This window comes from Dendrobates tinctorius, unplaced genomic scaffold (assembly GCF_039654945.1).
Source record: "Dendrobates tinctorius isolate UK_male_01 unplaced genomic scaffold, ASM3965494v1 ptg000138l, whole genome shotgun sequence".
Classification (NCBI taxonomy): domain Eukaryota; kingdom Metazoa; phylum Chordata; class Amphibia; order Anura; family Dendrobatidae; genus Dendrobates; species Dendrobates tinctorius.
Window position 1 is genome coordinate 27,780,142 of NW_027361806.1, and position 25,993 is coordinate 27,806,134.

Consider the following 25,993-nt stretch of genomic DNA (forward strand, 5'->3'; position numbering starts at 1 on the left):
AACCTCAGTATATAATGACTATAGCGCCTCCAGTGTATAATGACCCCACAGAACAGTATATAACAATCCCTGTATATAACGACTCCAGCATATATCAACCCCAGAGCTCCGTATATAATGACTATAACGACCTCGGTATATAACGACCCCAGGGCTCTGTATATATAAGGTTGTGATCCCGGTGCAGGCTTACCTGCACACCTGGGGCTATGATTGTGGCCTCTCCCTGGTTCTGGGGGAGGCTTGTTATAGCCTCAGGACGCTCCCATCCCTGTCAGTTATACTCTTGCCCTTGGCATTGTGTGGTGACCCCTGAGTGTGTTTGTGCTGTGTTCTGGTTACTTGATTCTCTGTGTATGACTCGGGCTGTTCTCTGGATATCGCTTTGGATACTGCCTGGTACCTTATATGTCTGTTTGGTTTTGATCTTTGCTTGGCCCTGATTATCCGCTCTGTCTCATCCCTGGTACTGTACTGTGATCTTGTGTATGACCTTTGGCTCTCTCTGACCTCCCGTCTGTTTATCCCTCCTGTGCCTCGTTTGCCCGTACTGTTGTGACCTCCGTTTTGCCTGACTGAGTTGTTGTATGGTGTCCTGTCATATCTGAAAGCAGGACGCTAAGCCACGCCCCCTTGCAGTCACATGACCATAGGTCCTGTGCAAGCTTGTTCTGTCATGATCTGACAGTTTTAAATTGCACTGGGTGAACTTTTTTTACTTTGGAAAGTTCCAAGGTGTCTTGACTGTCCCCGGTGGTGGTTAGTGGTATCGCACTTTAGGTTTTTGTGCACGTAATTATGGATCAGGTGTGACACCCTATAAAGGTGTGCTAGGGGTGTGCAATCACTGCCTGTGATATTGTGAGATTGTGTTCATTCTGTTTTTGAGAGCTGGTGGAAGGATGGAGCTGAAGAGGAGTCCTGCGCAGCTTAGCCAGGGGGGAAGAGTGTCAGCTATGGTGTCTGGACGAAGGGCTGGCATGGCGTGGTGGGGTCGCAGTGATGGTGTCAGCGGGAAGTGTCTGCATGGTCTGGTGGAGTGGCTACTATGGAGAGTGGCACTCACCATGTGGGACTTGGCTGCTGAGCTGGACTCAAGCATGCTTGACTTCGTGTCAGAAGCTGAACTCATCCTTGGGACTCTGTTACTAAGCTGCAGCAACTGGTGGTGGACTCTGCTCCTAGGCAGCACTATGGTGCAGGATCCTGTTATGGTGATGGATCCGGGTGGAGGAGAAGACGCACGCAGGTGGAGGGCTCTGTTGCAGGAGCATAAGCACAGAGCATAAAGCTAAGTGGTGTCCCCCTGTATTGTCTCTTTCCCTCATGTGTGTTATTAGTGCAGTGGTGGGATTAGTTTCCGCACCGACCTATTCCCTAGTGAGGGTTTAGGGTTAGGGCGAGCTAGGGCGTAGAGGTACGCGTGCGGCGACCGATGCGAAACCGGCATAGGGAACGTTAGGAGTGCAGGGACACTGGCTCAGGGGAGCTCAGGAGGTCTCCAATTCCCTTTTCCCTATCGCAGGGCCCACCACTGTTAATGTTTCCCAGGTCCCCCTTATTATTTAAATTCGCCGTACTGGAGGCGGGGTTTCCAGATTTTATGTATAACGTGTAATTCCCAAATTCGCCAGGTGGAGGCGGCGTATCCACCTGCACGTTTTATTATTTAAATGCGCCCCACTGGAGGCGGTGTATCCAGGGTCACGTGTGTCACATGGGTTCGCCTTGCGGAAACATCTGCGTTCAGACACACGTGACCATGACATGTTGATTCTCAGTATCCGCAGGTCCCGTGCCTCTTTACTTTCCAGCACTGACTGGACCCTGACACTAACAGTTGAAGCACGCATGGTCACCTCTGCTGCCCTGCTCCCCAGGTAACTCTTAGCACTGCTTCTGTACTCAGGACACGCGCACTGGCTCTATGAGTAAGTGTAGTGCGGTGTCTCTGACAGTTATAGTCATTATATACAGAGCTCTGGGGTCGTTATATACTGAGGTCGTTATAGTCATTATATACAGAGCTCTGGGGTCGTTATATACTGAGGTCGTTATAGTCATTATATACAGAGCTCTGGGGTCGTCATATACCGAGGTCGTTATAGTCATTATACACAGAGCTCTGGGGTCGTTATATACTGAGGTCGTTATAGTCATTATATACAGAGCTCTGGGGTCGTTATATACCGAGGTCGTTATAGTCATTATACACAGAGCTCTGGGGTCGTTATATACTGAGGTCGTTATAGTCATTATATACAGAGCTCTGGGGTCGTTATATACTGAGGTCGTTATAGTCATTATATACAGAGCTCTGGGGTCGTTATATACTGAGGTCGCTATAGTCATTATATACAGAGCTCTGTGGTCGTTATATACTGAGGTCGTTATAGTCATTATATACAGAGCTCTGGGGTCGTTATATACCGAGGTCGTTATAGTCATTATACACAGAGCTCTGGGGTCGTTATATACTGAGGTCGTTATAGTCATTATATACTGAGCTCTGGGGTTGTTATATACTGAGGTTGTTATCGTCATTATATACAGAGCTCTGGGGTCGTTATATACTGAGTTTGTTATAGTCATTATATACAGAGCTCTGGGGTCGTTATATACTGGGGTCATTATAGTCATTATATAACAACCCCAGAGCTCTGTATATAATGACTATAACGACCTCGGTAAATAATGACCCCAGAGCTCTGTATATAATGACTATAACGACCTCAGTATATAACGACCCCAGAGCTCTGTATATAACGACCCCAGAGCTCTGTATATAATGCCTATAACGATCTCAGTATATAACGACCCCAGAGCTCTGTATATAATGACTGTAACGACCTCGGTATATAACGATCCTGTAGCTCTGTATATAATGACTGTAACGACCTCAGTATATAACGACCACAGAGCTCTGTATATAATGACTTTAACGACCTCAGTATATAACGACCCCAGAGCTCAGTATATAATGACTATAACGACCTCGGTATATAACGACCCCAGAGCTCTGTATATAATGACTGTAATGACCTCGGTATATAACGACCCCAGAGCTCTGTATATAATGACTATAACGACCTCGGTATATAACGACCCCAGAGCTCTGTATATAATGACTATAACGACCTTGGTATATAACGACCCCAGAGCTCTGTATATAATGACTATAACGACCTCGGTATATAACGACCCCAGAGCTCTGTATATAATGACTGTAACGACCTCGGTATATAACGACCCCAGAGCTCTGTATATAATGACTATAACGACCTCAGTATATAACGACCACAGAGCTCTGTATATAATGACTATAACGATCCCAGTATATAGCGACCCCAGAGCTCTGTATATAATGACTATAACGACCTCGGTATATAACGACCCCAGAGCTCTGTATATAATGACTGTGACGACCTCGGTATATAACGACCCCAGAGCTCTGTATATAATGACTATAACGACCTCAGTATATAACGACCCCAGAGCTCTGTATATAATGACTATAACGACCTCAGTATATAACGACCACAGAGCTCTGTATATAATGACTATAACGATCCCAGTATATAACGACCCCAGAGCTCTGTATATAATGACTATAACGACCTCAGTATATAACGACCCCAGAGCTCTGTATATAATGACTGTAACGACCTCGGTATATAACGACCCCAGAGCTCTGTATATAATGACTATAACAACCCCAGTATATAACGATCCTGTAGCTCAGTATATAATGACTACAACGACCTCAGTGTATAACGACCCCAGGGCTCTGTATATAATGACTATAACGATCCCAGTATATAACGACCCTGTAGCTCAGTATATAATGACTACAACGACCTCAGTATATAACGACCCCAGGGCTCTGTATATAATGACTATAATGACCTCAGTATATAACGACCCCAGAGCTCTGCATATGACTATAATGACCCCAGTATATAACAACCCTGTAGCTCAGTATATAATGACTATAACGACCTCAGTATATAACGACCCCATAGCTCTGTATATAATGATTATAACAACCTCAGTATATAACGACCCCAGAGCTCTGTATATAATGACTATAACGACCTCAGTATATAACGACCCCATAGCTCTGTATATAATGACTATAACGACCTCAGTATATAACGACCCCATAGCTCTGTATATAATGACTATAACAACCTCAGTATATAACGACCCCAGAGCTCTGTATATGATGACTATAACGACCTCGGTATATAACGACCCCGGAGCTCTGTATATAATGACTATAACGACCTCAGTATATAACGACCCTGTAGCTCAGTATATAATGACTATAACGAGCTCTGTATATAACGACTCCAGTATATAACTACCTCAGTATATAACGACCCCAGAGCTCTGTATATAATGACTATAACGACCTCGGTATATAACGACCCCAGAGCTCTGTATACAATGACTATAACGACCTCAGTATATAACGACCCTGTAGCTAAGTATATAATGACTATAACGACCTCAGTATATAACGACCCCAGAGCTCGTTATATACTGGGGTCATTATAGTCATTATATAACGAGCTCCGGGGTTGTTATATACAGAGGTTGTTATAGTCATTATATACAGAGCTCTGGGGTCGTTATATACTGAGGTCGCTATAGTCATTATTTACTGAGCTCTGGGGTCGTTATATACTGGGGTTGTTAAAGTCATTATATAACGACCCCAGAGCTCAGTAAATAATGACTATAACGACCCCAGTATATAACGACCCCAGAATATAACGACTCCAGTATATAACAGCCCCAGAGCTCTGTATATAATGACTGTAACGACCTCAGTATATAACGACCCCAGAGCTCTGTATATAATGACTATAACGACCTTGGTATATAACGACCCCAGAGCTCTGTATATAATGACTGTAACGACCTCAGTATATAACGACCTCAGAGCTCTGTATATAATGACTTTAACGAACTCAGTATATAACGACCCCAGAGCTCTGTATATAATGACTATAACGACCTCGGTATATAACGACCCCAGAGCTCTGTATATAATGACTATAACGACCTCGGTATATAACGACCCCAGAGCTCTGTATATAATGACTATAACGACCTCGGTATAAAACGACCCCAGAGCTCTGTATATAATGACTATAACGACCTCAGTATATAACGACCTCAGTATATAACGACCACAGAGCTCTGTATATAATGACTATAACGACCTCGTTATATAACGACCCCAGAGCTCTGTATATAATGACTATAACGACCCCAGTATATAACGACCCCAGAATATAACGACTCCAGTATATAACAACCCCAGAGCTCTGTATACGACTATAACGACCTCAGTATGTAACGACCCCAGAGCTCTGTATATAATGACTATAACGACCTCGGTATAAAACGACCCCAGAGCTCTGTATATAATGACTACAACGACCTCAGTATATAACAACCCCAGAGCTCTGTATATGACTATAACGACCTCAGTATATAACGACCCCAGAGCTCTGTATATAATGACTATAACGACCCCAGTATATAACGACCCCAGAAAATAACGACTCCAGTATATAACAACCCCAGAGCTCTGTATATGACTATAACGACCTCAGTATGTAACGACCCAGAGCTCTGTATATAATGACTATAACGACCTCGGTATATAACGACCCCAGAGCTCTGTATATAATGACTATAACGACCTCGGTATATAACGACCCCAGAGCTCTGTATATAATGACTATAACGACCTCAGTATATAACGACCACAGAGCTCTGTATATAATGACTATAACGATCCCAGTATATAACGACCCCAGAGCTCTGTATACAATGACTGTAACGACCCCAGTATATAACGACCCCAGAATATAACGACTCCAGTATATAACAACCCCAGAGCTCTGTATATGACTATAACGACCTCAGTATATAACGACCCCAGAGCTCTGTATATAATGACTATAACGACCTTGGTATATAACGACCCCAGAGCTCTGTATATAATGACTGTAACGACCTCAGCATATAACGACCTCAGAGCTCTGTATATAATGACTATAACGACGTCAGTATATAACGACCCCAGAGCTCTGTATATAATGACTATAACGACCTCAGTATATAACGACCACAGAGCTCTGTATATAATGACTATAACGACCTCAGTATATAACGACCACAGAGCTCTGTATATAATGACTATAATAACCTCAGTATATAACGACCCCAGAGCTCTGTATATAATGACTATAACGACCTCGGTATATAACGACCACAGAGCTCTGTATATAATGACTACAACGACCTCAGTATATAACGACCACAGAGCTCTGTATATAATGACTATAACGACTTCGGTATATAACGACCCCAGAGCTCTGTATATAATGACTATAATAACCTCAGTATATAACGACCCCAGAGCTCTGTATATAATGACTATAACGACCTTGGTATATAACGACCCCAGAGCTCTGTATATAATGACTACAACGACCTCAGTATATAACGACCACAGAGCTCTGTATATAATGACTATAACGACCTCGGTATATAACGACCCCAGAGCTCTGTATATAATGACTGTAACGACCTCAGTATATAACGACCCCAGAGCTCTGTATATAATGACTATAACGATGCCAGTATATAACGACCCCAGAGCTCTGTATACAATGACTATAAACGACCCTAGAGCTCTGTATATAATGACTATAACGATCCCAGTATATAACGACCCCAGAGTTCTGTATATAATGACTATAACGACCTCAGTATATAACGACCCCAGAGCTCTGTGTATAATGACTATAACAACCCCAGTATATAACGACCCCAGAGCTCTGTATATAATGACTATAACGATCCCGGTATATAACGACCACAGAGCTCTGTATATAATGACTATAACGACCTCAGTATATAACGACCCCAGAGCTCTGTATATAATGACTATAACAACCCCAGTATATAACGACCCCAGAGCTCTGTATACAATGACTGTAACGACCTCAGTATATAACGACCCCAGAGCTCTGTATACAATGACTGTAACGACCTCGGTATATAACGACCCCAGAGCTCGGTATACAATGACTATAACAACCCCAGGATATAACGACCTCAGAGCTCTGTATATAATGACTATAACGACCTCAGTATATAACGACCCCAGAGCTCTGTATACAATGACTGTAACGATCCCAGTATATAAGGACCCCAGAGCTCTGTATATAATGACTATAACGACCTCAGTATATAACGACCCCAGAGCTCTGTATACAATGACTATAACGACCCCAGAGCTCTGTATATAATGACTATAACGACCTCAGTATATAACGACCCCAGAGCTCTGTATATAATGACTATAACGACCCCAGTATATAACGACCCCAGAGCTCTGTATATAATGACTATAACAACCCCAGTATATAACGACCACAGAGCTCTGTATATAATGACTATAAGGACCTCGGTATATAACGACCCCAGAGCTCTGTATATAATGACTATAACGACCTCAGTATATAACGACCCCAGAGCTCTGTATATAATGACTATAACGACCTCGGTATATAACGACCCCAGAGCTCTGTATATAATGACTATAACGATCCCAGTATATAACGACCCCAGAGCTCTGTATATAATGACTATAACGACCTCAGTATATAACGACCCCAGAGCTCTGTGTATAATGACTATAACAACCTCAGTAAATAACGACCCCAGAGCTCTGTATATAATGACTATAACGACCTCAGTATATAACGACCCCAGAGCTCTGTATATAATGACTATAACGACCTCAGTATATAACGACCACAGAGCTCTCTATATAATGACTGTAATGACCTCGGTATATAACGACCCCAGAGCTCTGTATATAATGACTATAACGACCTCGGTATATAACGACCCCAGAGCTCTGTATATAATGACTATAACGACCTCGGTATATAACGACCCCAGAGCTCTGTATATAATGACTATAACGACCTCGGTATATAACGACCCCAGAGCTCTGTATATAATGACTGTAACGACCTCGGTATATAACGACCCCAGAGCTCTGTATATAATGACTATAACGACCTCAGTATATAACGACCACAGAGCTCTGTATATAATGACTATAACGATCCCAGTATATAGCGACCCCAGAGCTCTGTATATAATGACTATAACGACCTCAGTATATAACGACCCCAGAGCTCTGTGTATAATGACTATAACAACCTCAGTATATAATGACCCCAGAGCTCTGTATATAATGACTATAACGACCTCAGTAAATAACGACCCCAGAGCTCTGTATATAATGACTATAACGACCTCAGTATATAATGACCCCAGAGCTCTGTATATAATGACTATAACGACCTCAGTATATAACGACCACAGAGCTCTGTATATAATGACTATAACAACCCCAGTATATAACGACCCCAGAGCTCTGTATACAATGACTGTAACGACCTCAGTATATAACGACCCCAGAGCTCTGTATATAATGACTATAACAACCCCAGTATATAACGACCCCAGAGCTCTGTATACAATGACTGTAACGACCTCAGTATATAACGACCCCAGAGCTCGGTATACAATGACTATAACAACCCCAGGATATAACGACCTCAGAGCTCTGTATATAATGACTATAACGACCCCAGTATATAACGACCCCAGAGCTCTGTATATAATGACTATAACGACCCCAGAGCTCTGTATATAATGACTATAACGACCTCAGTATATAACGACCCCAGAGCTCTGTATATAATGACTATAACGACCCCAGAGCTCTGTATATAATGACTATAACAACCCCAGTATATAACGACCCCAGTATATAACACCCAGCACCTAATGCATATACTGACTATAGCGCCCCCGCACATAATGCCTATAGCGCCCCCAGCATATCACTGATATACTGTGAGGACCTGGAGGGATGGAGGGCAGGATGATGATCCTCCTGTACAGGGTGGACCATTTATATGGATACACCTACATGTAAATAAAATGGGAATGGTTGGTGATATCAACTTCCTGTTTGTGGAACATTAGTATATGGGAGGGGGAAACTTTTCTAGATAGGTGGTGACCATGGCGGTCATTCTGAAGTCAGCCATTTTGGATCCAACTTTATTTTTTCCAATGGGAAGAGGGTCATGTGACACATCAAATTAGACTGCAACACCGCAGAAGAAATGCTAGTCTAAGGGGGTCAGATTCCTTGTAGGAATGCTACAACCCTGTATAATAATTACATTGTATCACTCAGTTTCAGTATCAGATTGTGATAATGTCAGATGTATTTGCAGTAACAGCCGCCGGGTCTTACAGAAACGTCGTTCCAGAACTTGGCGACGTCATGGTCATTGGCACGCAGGAATTCGGTAAACCACCGGATGGAGCGTTTGCTGCCTCGATCCTCCGTCTCGTCACGCTCAAAGTTCTGGTTGTGTTTGTTGACAGAGTAGTTGGTGAGATGCATGTACAGCTGGTTCTACGAGAGAAGACACAAGGCATCACCACAGCGTACGTCGCAGCGCCCACTGCTGGGGCACAGGGGAACAGCAAGGGAAATAAAGATACAACGTTCATGTAATACCTGACCATACATGGCCCACAGGCAGCACAGGTCCCAGGAGCAGCCTTCTATACAGAATCCCTGGCACTGAAACTATCACCGCTGACACCACTATGGTGGGCCCTATGATTTGCAGCTGTCTAACAGCATTAAGACATGCATACGCAGGGACTCGAACATATCACTTGAGCACACCCGAGATATTCAGATGACACCTGAGCATGCTCTGATAACATGATTTCAAAGCACGTTCACTCATCACTAATAATATCTAATTATACATTAATGGTGGGTGCTCGTCTGTATTCAGCTGCATAGTGTAGAAGTTGGGGAAAGAGTAGGGTTCTAGATAATTGTGTGATATTTTCTGCAGAGTCGAGTCCAGGTTGGAAGAAGTGATGGTAGTCTGCACTGGATGAAGAAGAAAAGCGAAGATGAAGGACTTCAACTAGAGACGTCACTCGTCAATGTATTACCTGTACACTGACACTATATAAAGAGCTCCTGTGTATAATGTCACTGTTGATCACTTTGTTACCTGTATACTATATACAAAGCCCCTATGTATAATGTCACCAAGAGTCCTGGTGTCAGACATCTGGGGTCATACATTGCCCATAGTACCGCTCAGCAAAAAATGTCATTCTGGCAGCTTCCGAGCCATGAAGTCTTTCTTACATACATGGAGGTAGCAATAGCCCCAGAACAAATACTGTGAGGATGGCTCAGGAAGACAAAATCACAATATGGTGCGTGTCCCCACCTATAGCGCAGGCCACCATCTATAGTGCAAGTTCTTATCCATAGCGCAGGTCACCATCTATAGCGCAGGTTCTTATCTATAGCGAAGGTCCCCATCTATAGTGCAGGTTCTGATCTATAGCGCAGGTTCTTGTCTATAGCGCAGGCCCCATCTTTAGCGCAGGTTCTTATCTGCAGTGCAGGTTATCTATAGCGCAGGCCCCCATCTATAGCGCAGGTTCTTATCTATAGCGCAGGTCCTCATCTATAGAGCAGGTCCTCATCTATAGCGCAGGCCCCCATCTATAGCACAGGTTGTTATCTATAGCGCAGGTTCTTATCTACAGCGCAGGTTCTTATCTATAGCGCAGGCACCCATCTATAGTGCAGGCCCCCATCTATAGCGCAGGTTCTTATCTATAGCGCAGGTTCTTATCTATAGCGCAGGTCCTCATCTATAGCGCAGGTTGTTATTTATGGCGCAGGTTCTTATCTATAGCGCAGGCCCCCATCTATAGCGCAGGTTCTTATCTATAGCGCAGGTTCTTATCTATAGTGCAGGTTCTTATCTATAGCGCAGGTCCTCATCTATAGCGCAGGCCCCCATCTATAGTGCAGGTTCCCATCTATAGCACAGGTTCTTATCTATAGGGCAGGTTCTTATCTATAGCGAAGGTTCCCATCTATAGCACAGGTCCTCATCTATAGCACAGATCCGCATCTATAGTGCAGTTCCTCATGTAAGGTGCAGGGCCCCATCTACAGGGCAGGTCCTCATCTATAGTACAGGTCCTCATCTATCTAGACTCTTTGGTACCGACATCTAGAGATGGATTATGAAAGTACCGTGCATCTCATGGTTAAGTCCAATGTATCACCAGAACCCTGGGAGCCCCTTGCACGCATCCATGTGTCTCATATTGCTCTAGCTGTCCAGGATGCCGAGCTATTGAGACTGGCTCTCCAGAACCCACTTAGCTGACCCAAGTTTGGACTTCCTGTATCGGTCCAGCCCCGACGAGCCCGTTGAGACATCGGTCGTCCCGTTTGGACCTCCCTCTAGGAAGTTATGACCCATCCTAGATATTGGGAAATATTTCAGCCAGGAGATCCAGAGAATTCAGTCCAACCCAGAGGGGGCGTTGGCAAATATGGGAGGGGTGTGTGCAAAGGGTTAAAAGCTATCTACACACTTTTAGCCTGTACAGAGTTCTCCCTTGAAGAAAGCAGGCTTGCACAAAAGACAGCAGGGGGTCCCAGCTCTGCTCCTCCTTGCCTCATTAACAAGTGGTTTCTAATTCACTGGCTATTTGGCAAAGGTTCCATTCTTTAGGGATTGTGTACTTCTCCCAAGGGTGGGGGCCACATTCCAGTAGTGGAGGGAGATCCCTGGATAAGCTATGGGGCCTGAATTCATAAATCCAAAATGGAGTCTCCCTCATCCCTCACAGTCACGTTTGTCACTATATACACACTTTACCTTCTGTTATGAATGAGTCACCGAAGGAGGAAAAAACAAAAATACAAGCTAAGTCCAGAAAACCGGAGAGGTTGGTAGCTATCGGATTGCAGACCCCTGATCCTATCCACAACAACTAACAGTAGCCGTGGGGAGTTCCTACGGTGCCCTAGACCCCTCGATCACAGCCGGAGAACTAAATAAGCCTAAAGAAAGAAAGGGAAAATCTAAACTGCCCCAGAGCAGACCCCAAAGCAATAGGCAGCCCCCAACATATAATGACGGTGAAGCAAGATGAAAACACTAACACAGATAGAAAGATAGGTTGAGCAAACGATGGGGCCCAAGCTAACTAAAAAGGACAGGATAGAAAAGCTGCTGTCTGCAATCCGTAAAAAACCCTACCAAAAATGTCCCAACCGTCTGATAGGAAAAAAGGCCCTGAAGTCGCTAGACTTCAAAATGACTATATCAGGACTCAGGTATATTCTGAAGACAAAGCAAAGAGATCAACTGATCAGAGACAAAACTGGAATTCAGCACACCCCCGGCCGGGGATGGCTGAACTCCAAAAAACAAGGTAAACAAAACCAAAACTAATAAGTTCAATAGCAGAGCAAAAACTTATCTTTGGGAAGCAGGAATCAGACTGGTCTCCAAGAATCCAGCAGAGAAATCACCAGCGACTCAGAAGGGCGTCGGCTGCCTTATATCCAGTCAGAAGTTCCCGTTACCCAGTCACCATCCACCTCATCAGGTGTTTGGTAATCAGCCTCAATACCTTCCTTCACCAGCAGAGGGAGTTCATCAAACATCAACGGTGAAGGGGAAAATGAACTCACAACAACCTTCTCTGAAAAGCCAGGCCACCGAGGCTGCAACAACGTTAACAAGAGGCACCACTAACCAAACACCATGAAGACCAAGGAGATCTCCAAACAACACCATGAAGACCAAGGAGATCTCTTAACTACACCATGAAGACCAGGAGATCTCCATACAACACAATGAAGACCAAGGAGATCTCCAAACAACACCATGAGGACAAAGGAGATATCTTAACAAAACCATGAAGACTAAGGAGATCTCCAAACACCAGCATAAAGACAAAGGAGATCTATAAACAAGTCAGGGACAGAGTTGTTGAGAAGCACAAGTCAGGGTTGGGTTATAAAGAAATATCCCAATCTCTGATGATCCCCCGGAGCACCATCACATATAAATTATCATCAAATGGAAAGAACATGGTACCACAACAAACCTGCCAAGAGAGGGGGCCCACCAAAACTCTCAGCCCAGGCAAGGAGAGCATTAATCAGAGATGCAGCACAGAGATCATAGGTGACCCTGAAGGAGCTACAGTTACCAAACAGAGACTGGAGCATCTGTCCATACGACCACAATAAGCCATACACTCCATAGAGGAGACCTTAATGGAAAAGTGGCAGTGGCCTTTACTTACACAAAAATTGTAAGGTTTATTTTGAGTTTGCTGAAATACATGCGGAGGAAGGTGCTGTGGTCAGAGGAGATCAAAAGTGAACTTTTTGCACACCAAGGTAAACGCCATGTCTGGTGCCAAACCAACACAGCTCATCATGTTATGAATGGGTCACCGAGGAGGAAAAAACCTAAACATGCTAAGCCCAGTGTAACGGGGTCTTCCAAACTCGGGTACCTCTTTCAGTACCAACCCGTGTTTCCGGAGGTCCACACTGCTTTGGCTGGAGTCCTCCTTAGTGGTTGCTTGGCTCCCTTGTACCCACTGTAGCAGTGACTGCCGTAATTTACAGGCCCATTCAGCGTGGGTATCGGTTACGCGTTTTATAAGTCCGCGGAACTTTTGGCGGTATGCCTCTGGTGTCAGCGCATACCTGGCCAAGATCACTTCTTTGATCCGCTCATAGTCCATACAGTCCTCATCAGGTACCGTGCGATAGGCGTCCGCTGCTCGGCCTGTCAGCTTGCTGGCCAGAATCTGAACCCGTTCCTCCGGCTTTACCTGATGAAGGGCACACTGCCGCTCAAAGTCCTGCAGAAAGCCATCAATGTCTTCCTCTGCCTCCCCCAACTGTCGGAAGGCATTATACTGGTTCTTTTTGTGGCTTACTGTTGAAGGTACCTGGTCGAAGGTCAGAGCTCCCCCTGCTCGCTGACTCTCCTCTCTCCACTCTGCCATCTCCATCTTGGCCAGCTCCACTTTGGTTCGCTCTGCCATCTCCATCTTGGCTAGCTCTATCCTGGTCCGCTCGGCCATCTTTTCCTTCAGATCAGTACGCACATCAGCCATCACCTCTCGTATGATCTCTACTGCAGGGTTTGGGCCATAGAACGCCAGTTTGTTCTTTACCTCCCTCTGGAATTCAGTCTCCTCCACGTTCACATTGGGGGGCGCTGCACTGTCGTGTTCCATGATGGCTGCTATCAAATCCGCTTTTGTTTTGTTGCTGGCGATCAACCCTCGGGCTTCCACCAGATCTTTTAATGTAGTCCTCTTTAACTTCTGGTAGTTGTTTTCCATTCATTCCTTTCCTCCTGTAGAAGGGGTATCATATCCCGCTGGCTGCCACCAGTGTAATGGGGTCTTCCAATCTCGGGTACCTCTTTCAGTACCACCCCGTGTTTCCGGAGGTCCACTCTGCTTTGGCTGGAGTCTGAATGAAGGACGCTGGCTGGAATTCCTTGGTTACATGGGCGCATATAAAAGATCACTGCTTCTCCACGTATTTCCAGTCTGACAACACTTTACTCACAGGACACAGAATATATCACACAGATACAGAGGGCAGGCCAATAGAAAAGCGGCAGGCCAGACATACATTACAATAGCCGCAGGTGGCCGGAGCCTGCCGATATTTACTGTGAGAATTACAAAGGTGGGGGGGGAGGGGGCGGACAAAAGGGGAATATCGTGTCCCCTCTGCCCAGGGCGCAGCCTGTGGGCTGATGCATTAGGGACATGCATCTCCCATGGAACCTATTATACATACATATAACTGCACAACATATTCTGGGTGCTGAGTGGTTCCGTAACACGTAACACCCAGAAAAACCAGAGAGGTTGGTAACTATGCAGATTGCAGATCCCTGATCCTAACCCCACAACTAGCAGCAGCCGTGGAACGTACCTACGATGAACCTAGACGCTTCGCCATGGCCGGAGGACTAAATAAGCCTAAAGAAAGAAAAGGGGAAAACTAACTGCCCCAGAGCAGACCCCAAAGGAATAGACAGCCCCCACACATACAAAATAATGTCCAACACTTCTGATAACAAAATTAACCCTGAAGTTACTAGACTTCTCCCACTATATCAGCACTCTGAAATATTCTGAGACAGAGCAAAAAGAGGCCAATCTAATAAGGGACAAAAAGCAAATTGGCAAATACAGATAAATAAGAGTGGAAATTCAGCACAGCCCCAAGCCGGGGCTGGCTGACCACACAAAAAACTGAATAGAACAACAAAATCAAGTGTGAACATTAGCAGAGAAACTTAGCTTGAGCTGACTGGAACAGAGCTGAGAACCAAGACCTGACAAGCAGAAGGAATCACCAGCACCAGAGTAGGGCGTCGGCTGTCTTAATTCCAATCTGAGATTCCTGAGGTCCAATCGTCATCCTCATGATCAGGTGGCAGATCTCTACTGATTAAATCAGCCTCACTACCTCCTCTTACCACCAGAGGGAGCCTGGAAGGAGAACTCACAACTGATAGACCAGAAAATGAATTCACAACAGTACCCCCCCTTGAGGAGGGGTCACCGAACCCTCATCCACGCCACCAGGCCGATCAGGATGGGCCCGGTGAAAAGCACGAACCAATCTATTGGCATGAATATCAGAGGCAGAGACCCAAGAATTATCCTCCTGGCCATAACCCTTCCATTTGACCAAATACTGGAGTCTCCGTCTAACCAAACGAGAATCCAATATTTTCTCTACCTCATATTCCACATTGCCTTCAACCAACACAGGGTCAGGAGGTGCTGCCATAGGAACCACTGGCTCAACAAACCTCTTCAACAGAGATTTGTGAAATATGTTATGGATCTTGAACGTAACTGGAAGAGCCAATCGAAAAGAAACAGGATTAAGAATCTCCAAAATCCTATAAGGTCCAATAAATCTTGGCTTAAATTTTGGAGATGCAACCTTCATAGGAATATTCTTAGACGACAACCAAACCATATCACCCACTTTAAACCGGGGACCAATGGTCCAATGCCGGTTGGAAAATCGCTGGGCCTTTTCCTGAGAGAGTGACAACTTATTCACCACTTGGTCCCATATCTGCTGCATTCTGTCAACCACAGTGTCCACACCTGGGCAGGACGAAGAATCCACTTGCCCTGAAAAGAATCGAGGATGAAACCCAAAATTACAGAAAAAGGGTGACATGAAAGTGGCAGAACTAGCTCTATTATTTAGCGCGAATTCGGCCAAGGGCAAAAATGAGACCCAATCATCCTGATCAGCAGATATAAAACATCTTAAATAAGACTCCAAGGTCTGGTTTGTTCTCTCAGTCTGTCCATTGGTCTGGGGATGAAACGCGGAGGAGAAGGATAACTGAATTCCCAGACTGGAACAAAAGGCTTTCCAGAATCTGGAAACAAACTGAACTCCTCTGTCGGACACAATGTTCTCAGGAATCCCATGTAACCGAACCACCTGTTGTAAAAACAAGGGCACCAACTCAGCGGAAGATGGCAACTTTGGGAGTGGTACAAGATGGACCATCTTCGAAAATCTATCACAAATCACCCAGATAACAGTCATTCTCTGAGAGACAGGAAGATCAGAAATAAAATCCATTGAGATATGGGTCCATGGCCTCTTGGGCACCGGCTGGGGCATCAGCAACCCACTAGAACGAGAAAAGGGTTTAGACCGAGAACAAGTCCCACAGGACTGTACAAAATTCCTGACATCACGAGATAAGGCAGGCCACCAAAAGGACCGACTCACCAAATCTCTGATACCAAAAATACCTGGATGACCAGCCAATGCGGAGCAATGAATTTCAGACATCACTCTCTTTCTCCACTGGTCAGGAACATACAATTTTCCCATACGGCAACGCTCAGGTTTATCCTCCTGAAATTCCTCCAGGAGGCGTCTCAAATCGGGCGAAATGGCAGAAAGAACTACCCCCTCACCTAGGATGGTAGTAGGCTCGGTCACATTAAGAGAATCGGCAAAGAAACTCCTAGATGTTAGGAGTGGCGGAAGGCACTAAATAAAAATTATGAATTAAGTGCCTTCGCCACCCGGGGTCCACCGTGCGGCAGATGGTAAGACCGCTGCTAGGAGATGGCAGAATATAAGGCGGTAGAGTACACGGGGTAACGTCAACCTGGTGCACTAGGCAAGCTCAGTTTAGCTCACAGAGCTGCCAGGATAAACAGAAATGCAAAAGTGCTGAGTCTGTTTAACTCACAGAGGCTCAGCTACACAGACGCGGTAACTGGTCACAGGAGAGGCGTGAGCTGACGGCACCAAGTCCGTCTAGACCTACCGTGACAATTACGTCGCAACTGCGAACGTACACTGTGCCGCTCCAGCAGCGCGGCAGGAACGCAACCGCTAAGAAAACGCTGCTATCAGGCAAGCGCAATATGGACGCTAGGCTGCTGAGGCAGGGATGCAAAAGGCGCGCATGCGCTGTAACTGACTAAGACCGACACACTGCCACTATTCGTAATAACCAAGGGAAGGGGTTTCATAATAAGTCAGTCACCAGTCCATGCATCCATCACCATACACACACAGCATAATATGCTACACTAGCGAATGGAGGAACGGCCATGCGCACTTTTTATAGCGCACGGGACCTTCCGGAAATCTCCAGGAGTCCAGGAAGAGCCAATAGGATCCGGAGCGGGACCTGAGCACCTGACTCCCGAAGTCCAATAGGAGCTCGTCCCGTGAGCATGCCCAATAGATGGAATAAAGGACTTAGCCTCTGGAGACAGTTGTTGTGAGACAATCTCCTCAGCAATCCCTTCTGCTGCATCAGATGGGCAAGAGACTGCAGCATGTGAGAATCTGGGTTTCTGTATAGACGTGTCAGAAACCAGATTCCTAACACTAGAAAGGGCATCTGCCTTAACATTCTTAGTGCCCGGAAGAAAAGAGACCACAAAATTAAAACGTGTGAAAAACAAGGCCCATCTAGCCTGTCTAAGATTCAAGCATTTGGCCGACTCCAGATAAATCAAATTCTTGTGATCGGTGAGGACCACAACTTGATGTCTAGCTCCCTCCAACCAATGTCTCCACTCCTCAAATGCCCATTTCATGGCCAACAATTCCCGATTCCCCACGTCATAGTTGCATTCAGATGGGGAGAACTTTTGAGAAAAGAAGGCACAGGGATTCATCTTAGAAGTCACAGGGTCTTTTTGGGACAAAACAGCTCCTGCACCAATCTCAGAAGTATCTACCTCCACCTGAAATGGAAGTGAGACATCAGGTTGCCGTAAAACCGGAGCTGAAGTAAATCTCCGCTTAAGCTCCTGAAATGCTGAGACAGCCTCAGGAGACCAATTCAGCACATCAGCTCCCTTCTTGGTCAGATCAGTCAGTGGTTTGACAATACCAGAAAAATTACCTATAAATTTACGTTAGAAATTAGCAAAACTCAAAAACTTCTGGAGGGCCTTCAAAGAAGTAGGCTGAACCCAATCATAAATGGCCTGTACCTTGGCCGGGTCCATTTCAATAGTCGATGGAGACAAGATAAATCCCAAAAATGAAATCCTCTGTACACCAAAGAGGCACTTCGATCCCTTAACAAACAGGGAATTCTCCCTCAAAATCCGGAACACAGTCCGGACATGTTCCACATGAGAATCCCAATCACTAGAAAAGATCAAAATATCATCCAGATAGATGATCAAAAACTTATCCACAAAGTCACGGAAAATATCATTCATAAAGGACTGGAAGACAGAAGGGGCATTAGTGAGCCCAAAAGGCATCACCAGGTACTCAAAATGTCCCTCCGGAGTATTAAACGCCGTCTTCCATTCATCCCCGTGCTTGATGCGAATAAGATTATGCGCCCCCCTGAGGTCAAGCTTAGTAAACCAGCAGGCACTCTTAACTCTGGAGAATAAATCAGAGGTAACGGGTACTGATATTTAACCGTCATCTTGTTAAGGAACGATAATCAATACACGGTCTTAATGAACCATCTTTCTTGGCCACAAAAAAACAAAACAGCACCTAAAGGTGACGAGGATGGTCTAATATGACCCTTCTCCAATGACTCCTTAATATAGGATCGCATAGCATCATGTTCGGGTACTGATAAGTTGAAAAGCCGACCCTTGGGAAATTTACACCCAGGCATCAACTCAATTGCACAGTCATAACTCCTATGAGGAGGCAAAGACGCAGACTTACTCTCACTAAAAACATCAGAGAAATCGGCCAGATAATCAGGAATATCATGAGACTGAGGAGAGATGGAGAAAACAGGAGCGTCCCTAAGAACACACTGACAACCCCAACTCACCACAGACCCAGATTTCCAATCCAAAACTGGATTATGAGTTTGCAACCAGGGAAACCCAGAACAATAGTATCATGCAAATTATGCAGCACCAAAAATTTACAATTTTCTTGGTGGTCTGGGGTAACTCGCATTATCACCTGGGTCCAAAACTGAGGTTTATTCTCCGCCAAAGGAGTAGCATCAATACCCCTCAAAGGAATAGGCGTCCGCAGAGGCGTCATGGAAAAACCACAACGTTTAGCAAAGTCCAAATCCATCAGATTCAACGCTGCTCCTGAATCCACAAAAGCCTTAGTGGAAAACATGGATAAGGAGCAGATCAGAGTAATTGCCAAAAGGAACTTAGGTTGTACACTGCCCACAGCAAATGTGTGTGAAAAACGTTTCTCTCGTTTAGGGCAGACAGAAACAGTATGACAGGCGTCTCCACAGAAAAAACACAGCTTATTACGCCTTCTAAACTCCTGACGTTACGCCCTAGACAAAACCCCATCACATTGCATAGGTTCAGACGTTTGTTCAAAAGATGGCAGCACCTCCCGTGTAGCTTTACGTTCACGTAAACGCCGATCAACTTGAATGGCTAATGACATAGAATCATCCAGACCAGAGGGAACAGGAAATCCCACCATAACATCTTTTACGGTCTCTGATAAACCCTTCCGAAAGACAGCTGCCAAAGCACTATCATTCCAGGTAGTAAGGACCGCCCACTTTCGGAATTTTTGACAGTATAACTCTGCAGAATCCTGACCCTGGTTTAATGCCAACAGGGTTCTCTCAGCTTGATCAACAGCATTAGGTTCATCATACAACAAACCCAAGGCTTGAAAAAAATGCATCCACATTAGTCAGAATAGGATTTTCAGGTGTCAGAGAAAAAGCCCAATCCTGGGGATCGCCTATGGTCCCAGAGAAAGAGGAAAAAATACATTAAAAAAAAAGTGTCAGAATTTTTTTTTTTTATAACAACTTTTTCCTGCTTTTGAGTACCCTAGAATCTGCGGTATGGCTGGTGATTCTGTTATGAATTGGTCACCGAGGAGGAAAAAACCTAAACATGCTAAGCCCAGAAAAACCAGAGAGGTTGGTAACTATGCAGATTGCAGATCCCTGATCCTAACCACACAACTAGCAGCAGCCGTGGACCGTACCTACGATGAACCTAGACGCCTCGTCACGGCCGGAGGACTAAATAAGCCAAAAGAAAGAAAAGGGGAAAACTAACTGCCCCAGAGCAGACCCCAAAGGAATAGACAGCCCCCACACATGTATTGACGGTGAAACAAGATGAAAACACAAACACAGGCAGGGAAATAGGCTGAGCAAACGATGGGGCCCAAACTAACTAGAAAGGAGAGGAAAGGAAAGACACTGTCTGCAATCTGCCCAAAACCCTACAAAATAATGTCCAACACTTCTGATAACAAAATTAACCCTGAAGTCACTAGACTTCTCCCACTATATCAGCACTCTGAAATATTCTGAGACAGAGCAAAAAGAGGCCAATCTAATAAGGGACAAAAAGCCAATTGGCAAATATAGATAAATAAGAGTGGAAATTCAGCACAGCCCCAAGCCGGGGCTGGCTGACCACACAAAAAACTGTAGAACAACAAAATCAAGTGTGAACATTAGCAGAGAAACCTAGCTTGAGCTGACTGGAACAGAGCTGAGAACCAAGACCTGACAAGCAGAAGGAATCACCAGCACCAGAGTAGGGCGTCGGCTGTCTTAAATCCAATCTGAGATTCCTGAGGTCCAATCGTCATCCTCATGATCAGGTGGCAGATCTGTACTGATTAAATCAGCCTCACTACCTCCTGTTACCACCAGAGGGAGCCTGGAAGGAGAACTCAATGAACTCACAACATCATCACCCCAAAAAAACCATCCCCACAGTGAAAAATGGTGGTGGCAGGGACAATGAAAATGATCTAAGTCGAGGGGAAAATGGATGGTGCAAAATACAGAAATACAGAGATATTCATGAGTAAAACCTGTTTGTCTGTCAGTGATTTGAGACTGAGACAGACGTTCACAGTCCAACAAGACAATGACCCAAAGCATACTGCTAAAGCAACACTCGAGTGGTGTAAGGGGAAATGTGGAAATGTTCTGGAGTGGCCGAGTCACAGCCAAGACCTTAATCCAATGGAGAATCTGTGGTCAGAATTGAAGATTACTGTTCAGCAGAGGAAACATATAACGTGAAGGAGCTGGAGCAGTTTTGCCTTGAGGAATGGGCAAAAATCCCAGTGGTCAGATGTGGAAAGCTCATAGAGACTTATCCACAGTGACCTGCAGCTGTAAATGCAGCAAAAGGAGGCTCTACAAAGTACTGACTTTAGGGGGGGTGAATAGTTTTACACACAGAAGTTGTTAGTTATTTTGTCCTATTTGTTGTTTACTCCACAAAAAAAGAAAACCAAACCGTTGTCGGCATGTTCTTTACACGAACTGATGCAAACCCTCAAAAAAAGCAGTGAAATTCCAGGTTGAGGTAGCAAAACACGAAAAATGACAAGGGGTGAATATATATAGTGCAGGCCCTCATTTACGGCACGCTTCTATCTACGGTGCGTGTACCCAACCACAGTGTTAAGAGCCACTAATGTGCCACATGACTTGCATAACGTGAGGTCGGGGAGGAATGGTTTCAGCCTCTGCTCCGCACTCTTTGCTCTCATCTCTCATGTGTTTATTTTAGAACATGAAAAATCTGCGTAATTTATCAAAAACGTCTGTAAACAGTCGGCGGCTACACAGCAGCAAGGAGGTACTAAGTACAGAAAACAAACTTGGACGTATTACAGCCGAGCCGTCCGGATGATCTCAGCATCAATGTGAGCTCACAGCAGAACGTCTCATCAATGTTCAGGACGGCCGTGATGTATATATACACGTGTGTTAGAGTAAATATCGGTGATTTCCACAATGAGGAACCTACGAGGACCAGTGAAACACTGAGCGCTGAGCGGCCATGAAAGTCACAGTGATCGCCACACAAAGGATCGACGTGGGATAATTCCATGTGATGGGTCTGCCACCTGCTGGTTTCCAGTGGAATTACACAACCTATTTCAGTGGCGATTATGATTGCTATATGACATTAGTCTAGGTTACTGCCGTCTGTGCATTGTTTTAATAGATTTTCTATCGTTTTTATTACTTTCATTTCTATGGGGTTTTTTTTACATGAATCACGAAATTCACTGGATCTTTATATCTTTTTTCACGTGTTCAGGTTATTATTCACATCCACATCCTCTTCGCCATCCACTGATCTCCACATCCTCTTCGTCGTCCACCGATCACCATGTCCTCTTCGCTGTCCATTGATCACCACGCACTGATCACCATGTCCTCTTCGCTGTCCATTGATCACCACGCACTGATCACCATGTCCTCTTCACCATCCACTGATCACCGTGTCCTCTTTGCCGCTCATTGATCACTTCGTCCTCTTCGCTTTTCATTGATCGCCGCATCATCTTCCCTGTCCACTAATCACCGTGTATTCTTCGCCATCCACTGATCGCAGCATCCTCTTCGCCATCCACTGATCGCCGCGTCCTATTTGCCGTCCACTGATCACTGAGTCCCCTCCACTGATCGCCACGTCCTATTTGCCGTCCACTGATCACTGAGTCCCCTCCACTGATCACCGCGTCCTATTTGCCGTCCACTGATCACTGAGTCCCCTCCACTAATCACCGCGTCCTATTTGCCGTCCATTGATCACTGAGTCCCCTCCACTGATCGCCACGTCCTATTTGCCGTCCATTGATCACTGAGTCCCCTCCACTGATCATCCGCGTCCTATTTGCCGTCCACTGATCACTGAGTCCCCTCCACTGATTGCCACGTCCTATTTGCCGTCCATTGATCACTGAGTCCCCTCCACTGATCGCCACGTCCTATTTGCCGTCCATTGATCACTGAGTCCCCTCCACTGATCGCCACGTCCTATTTGATGTCCACTGATCGCTGCGTCCTCTATAGCGCTTACCTGGCACAGTGCCAGACACCTCGTCGTGGCTGAGACTGGTTTGGCAGCTCCAAGTCCCTTAAAGGAAACCTGCCGCCAGCTGATCCCTTTATACACTGCTGCCACCACCTCATGCATCTTATTGCACGTTCTCGCTACCTCTTTACATACGTTGAATGGCGCGCCATACCTTGTAAACATAGCTTTATAAAAGTCCCACACTGCATACAAATCTGTGCCGAGCGGTCAGGTGTCTCCAGTCAGCGTTTGGCACCTCCTCCCTGCCGGGATCTCCGACCCACCGTCTTTGATCGATGTGTCCAGCAGATGGTAATGAGACGTCATCTACATCTATCAAAGACAGATGTACGGGGATTGTGGCCCGGAGGCGTCTATGTGACTGCTCTGAAGTGTGTGTGCACCACCGTGGCATATAGCGGTGTGGTTATATGTGGCCACCACTGGATCTCAGGTGAACGGGACGTATCCCGGCTCGGCACTTTCAGTGAGCGATGTTTAAGTCGCATTTTATATAAAATTTCATAACTTTTATATCATTTTAAAAACCAATGACTGCAAAAAAAAAAAAGAGATCGTCTTGATGAGAGTCCATTTCCATCAGGCAGACCCCACAAGTCTGTTACGGTGAGGCCGCCGTCCACACTTCAAATACCCGGAGCCTTTAATCATGACTGTTTCCCCTGGGACAACTTCATGTGATAATAGCCAGCGAGATCCATAGAAGTGTCGCCCGCTGCAGAGCGTCCGTGACGGCCATCGCTGCGATCTGCGGTATTAGAGGCCCCCGCTAATGAATGGATCCTCGGGGAGCGCCGTCACCAAGACAAATCTCCAGATGGTTTTGCTTAGAGAATCTTTCCCGATTTCCCCCCCTTTGTGATAGATCATATTTTAGGAGGCGTCCAAGATCTTCATTCGTTTCTCACAATAATATTGTTTACTCGGCCGCGGCCATTTATAAGCCATAATTACAATAAATGATATCGCGCCGCGCTGTGTTTACCTCGGGACGTGAGAGTGTGTACGCACGGCCATGAGGATGGGTGGTCCGGCAGGTAATGAGCCGTGAGGGGAATTCATTAGTTACACATTCACTCACATTCAGACAACGCAGCGGCGCCGACATCGCGCAAGTGTTCTCCGTTTACTGCGTCCTCATCCACGGCACGAAGGGTTACTGCAGGGTAAAAGGGTTCGGGATCTACAGAAATCCGATAATAGATGTATCGCCGGGACTCGCTGTACATGCACTTTCCTAATATTTAGCGTGGTTATCTGAAAGAAGTGCAAAGTTCTAGGGCTGAAGCATAAAGCCGCTATTCACTAGAAAGATGGCGCAGAAACGTCGTAAATGTTGTGTGACGCACCGCACACGATGGGGTCTCGCTCAGATGGATCTGGAGACAACCGGTCAGACTGTGCTGAAAAAAACGTCCTCCATTCTGGAAGCAGATTTTTTTTCTTAAGTAAAAACCCAAAAGTCATGATTTGCTATCTCTGCAGTCACAGGGGGCTGGGTTTGTTTTTTGCAGGGTGAGATGTCATTTTTGATGTCACTCTACAATGCACGCCATAACACGATATCCTATAGAGCTGTGACCGTGGTAACTATTTAATAATTCACCCTGGCCAAATGAAATGTAATAAAGTCCGCTGATACTCGCCCTCAGTGGGCAGGTGCTGCATCTCCGCCGCTGCACCGGTGATTGTGTACAAGCTGCAGCGGTGACAACGTACAACATGGCACCCCTGCAGCCACAATCACCGGACCCCGGAGGGCGAGGATTTTATCACTTTTAATATGGACAGGACAAATTAGTGACAAAGAGGTGAAAGGGGAAAACAAAACCCCAATAAGGCCTGTTTCACACATCCGTTTTTTGGCATCCGCATGCATCCGTCAAAGTGTGAAAAAACGGATCCGTTTTTTTGACGGATCCACGGTAGCCGCTAATGGAAGTCTATGGGACAAAAAAACGGATCCTCAAAAAAAATGGCGGATCCGTTTTTTAACGGAAAACGACGGATTTAGACGGATTTTAAAAAAACGGAAGTGTGATCCAGGCCTAAGGGGCTGACAGCAGATTCAGGTCATTGAAAACTTAGAAAAAAAACAGCCGGGAACAGCGACTCTTGATTCCCTCCATTCATCAGTTCATGGGGTTTTAGTGTTTTTTGTGGTGAATTCTACAACAAGCTGCACGTAGTTCACGACTTCTGTACACACTCATCGGCCCTCGTTGGGCGCCATTCACGACTGCATTTGTCTCAGCTTTTTGTCTAGTTTTTGGTATTGTGCACTTTTCAATCTTCTCACATTTTCAATTGGGTCTTTTTTTAACTAATGAATGTGACTAATGTGGTAATTGCTCCCGGTCGCCCTTCCCCCAGTCTCACAGGAGATCCAATATTCCACATTCCTGAACTGTAAAAGAGCGCTACAATATTCAAAGTGTCCACAAGATGGCAGCAGAAAACCAGGGCGCCACAATATGCAACATATAGGCCATTAACCCCTTAGGATACAGGAAAGATGTATATCTTTGTACCGTGTTAGCCAGTAGATAGAAAAATATTCAGAATTGAGAGTCCTCAGTGGTTGATACCTTTTAATGGCTAACTGAAAAGATGGTAACAC

At 45.4% G+C, this 25,993-nt stretch overlaps 1 protein-coding gene across 3 annotated transcripts in view; it reads right to left on the bottom strand.

The window, feature by feature from the left end:
* TTLL7 (tubulin tyrosine ligase like 7) overlaps positions 1-25,993 on the bottom strand; it is a 204,912-nt gene that overhangs the window by 127,590 nt on the left and 51,329 nt on the right. For all 3 annotated transcript variants that reach the window (XM_073544895.1, XM_073544893.1, XM_073544894.1), the window contains exon 10: positions 9,371-9,535. In XM_073544895.1, the coding sequence (XP_073400996.1) occupies positions 9,371-9,535 (165 nt within the window). The remainder of the gene's footprint in view (positions 1-9,370; positions 9,536-25,993) is intronic.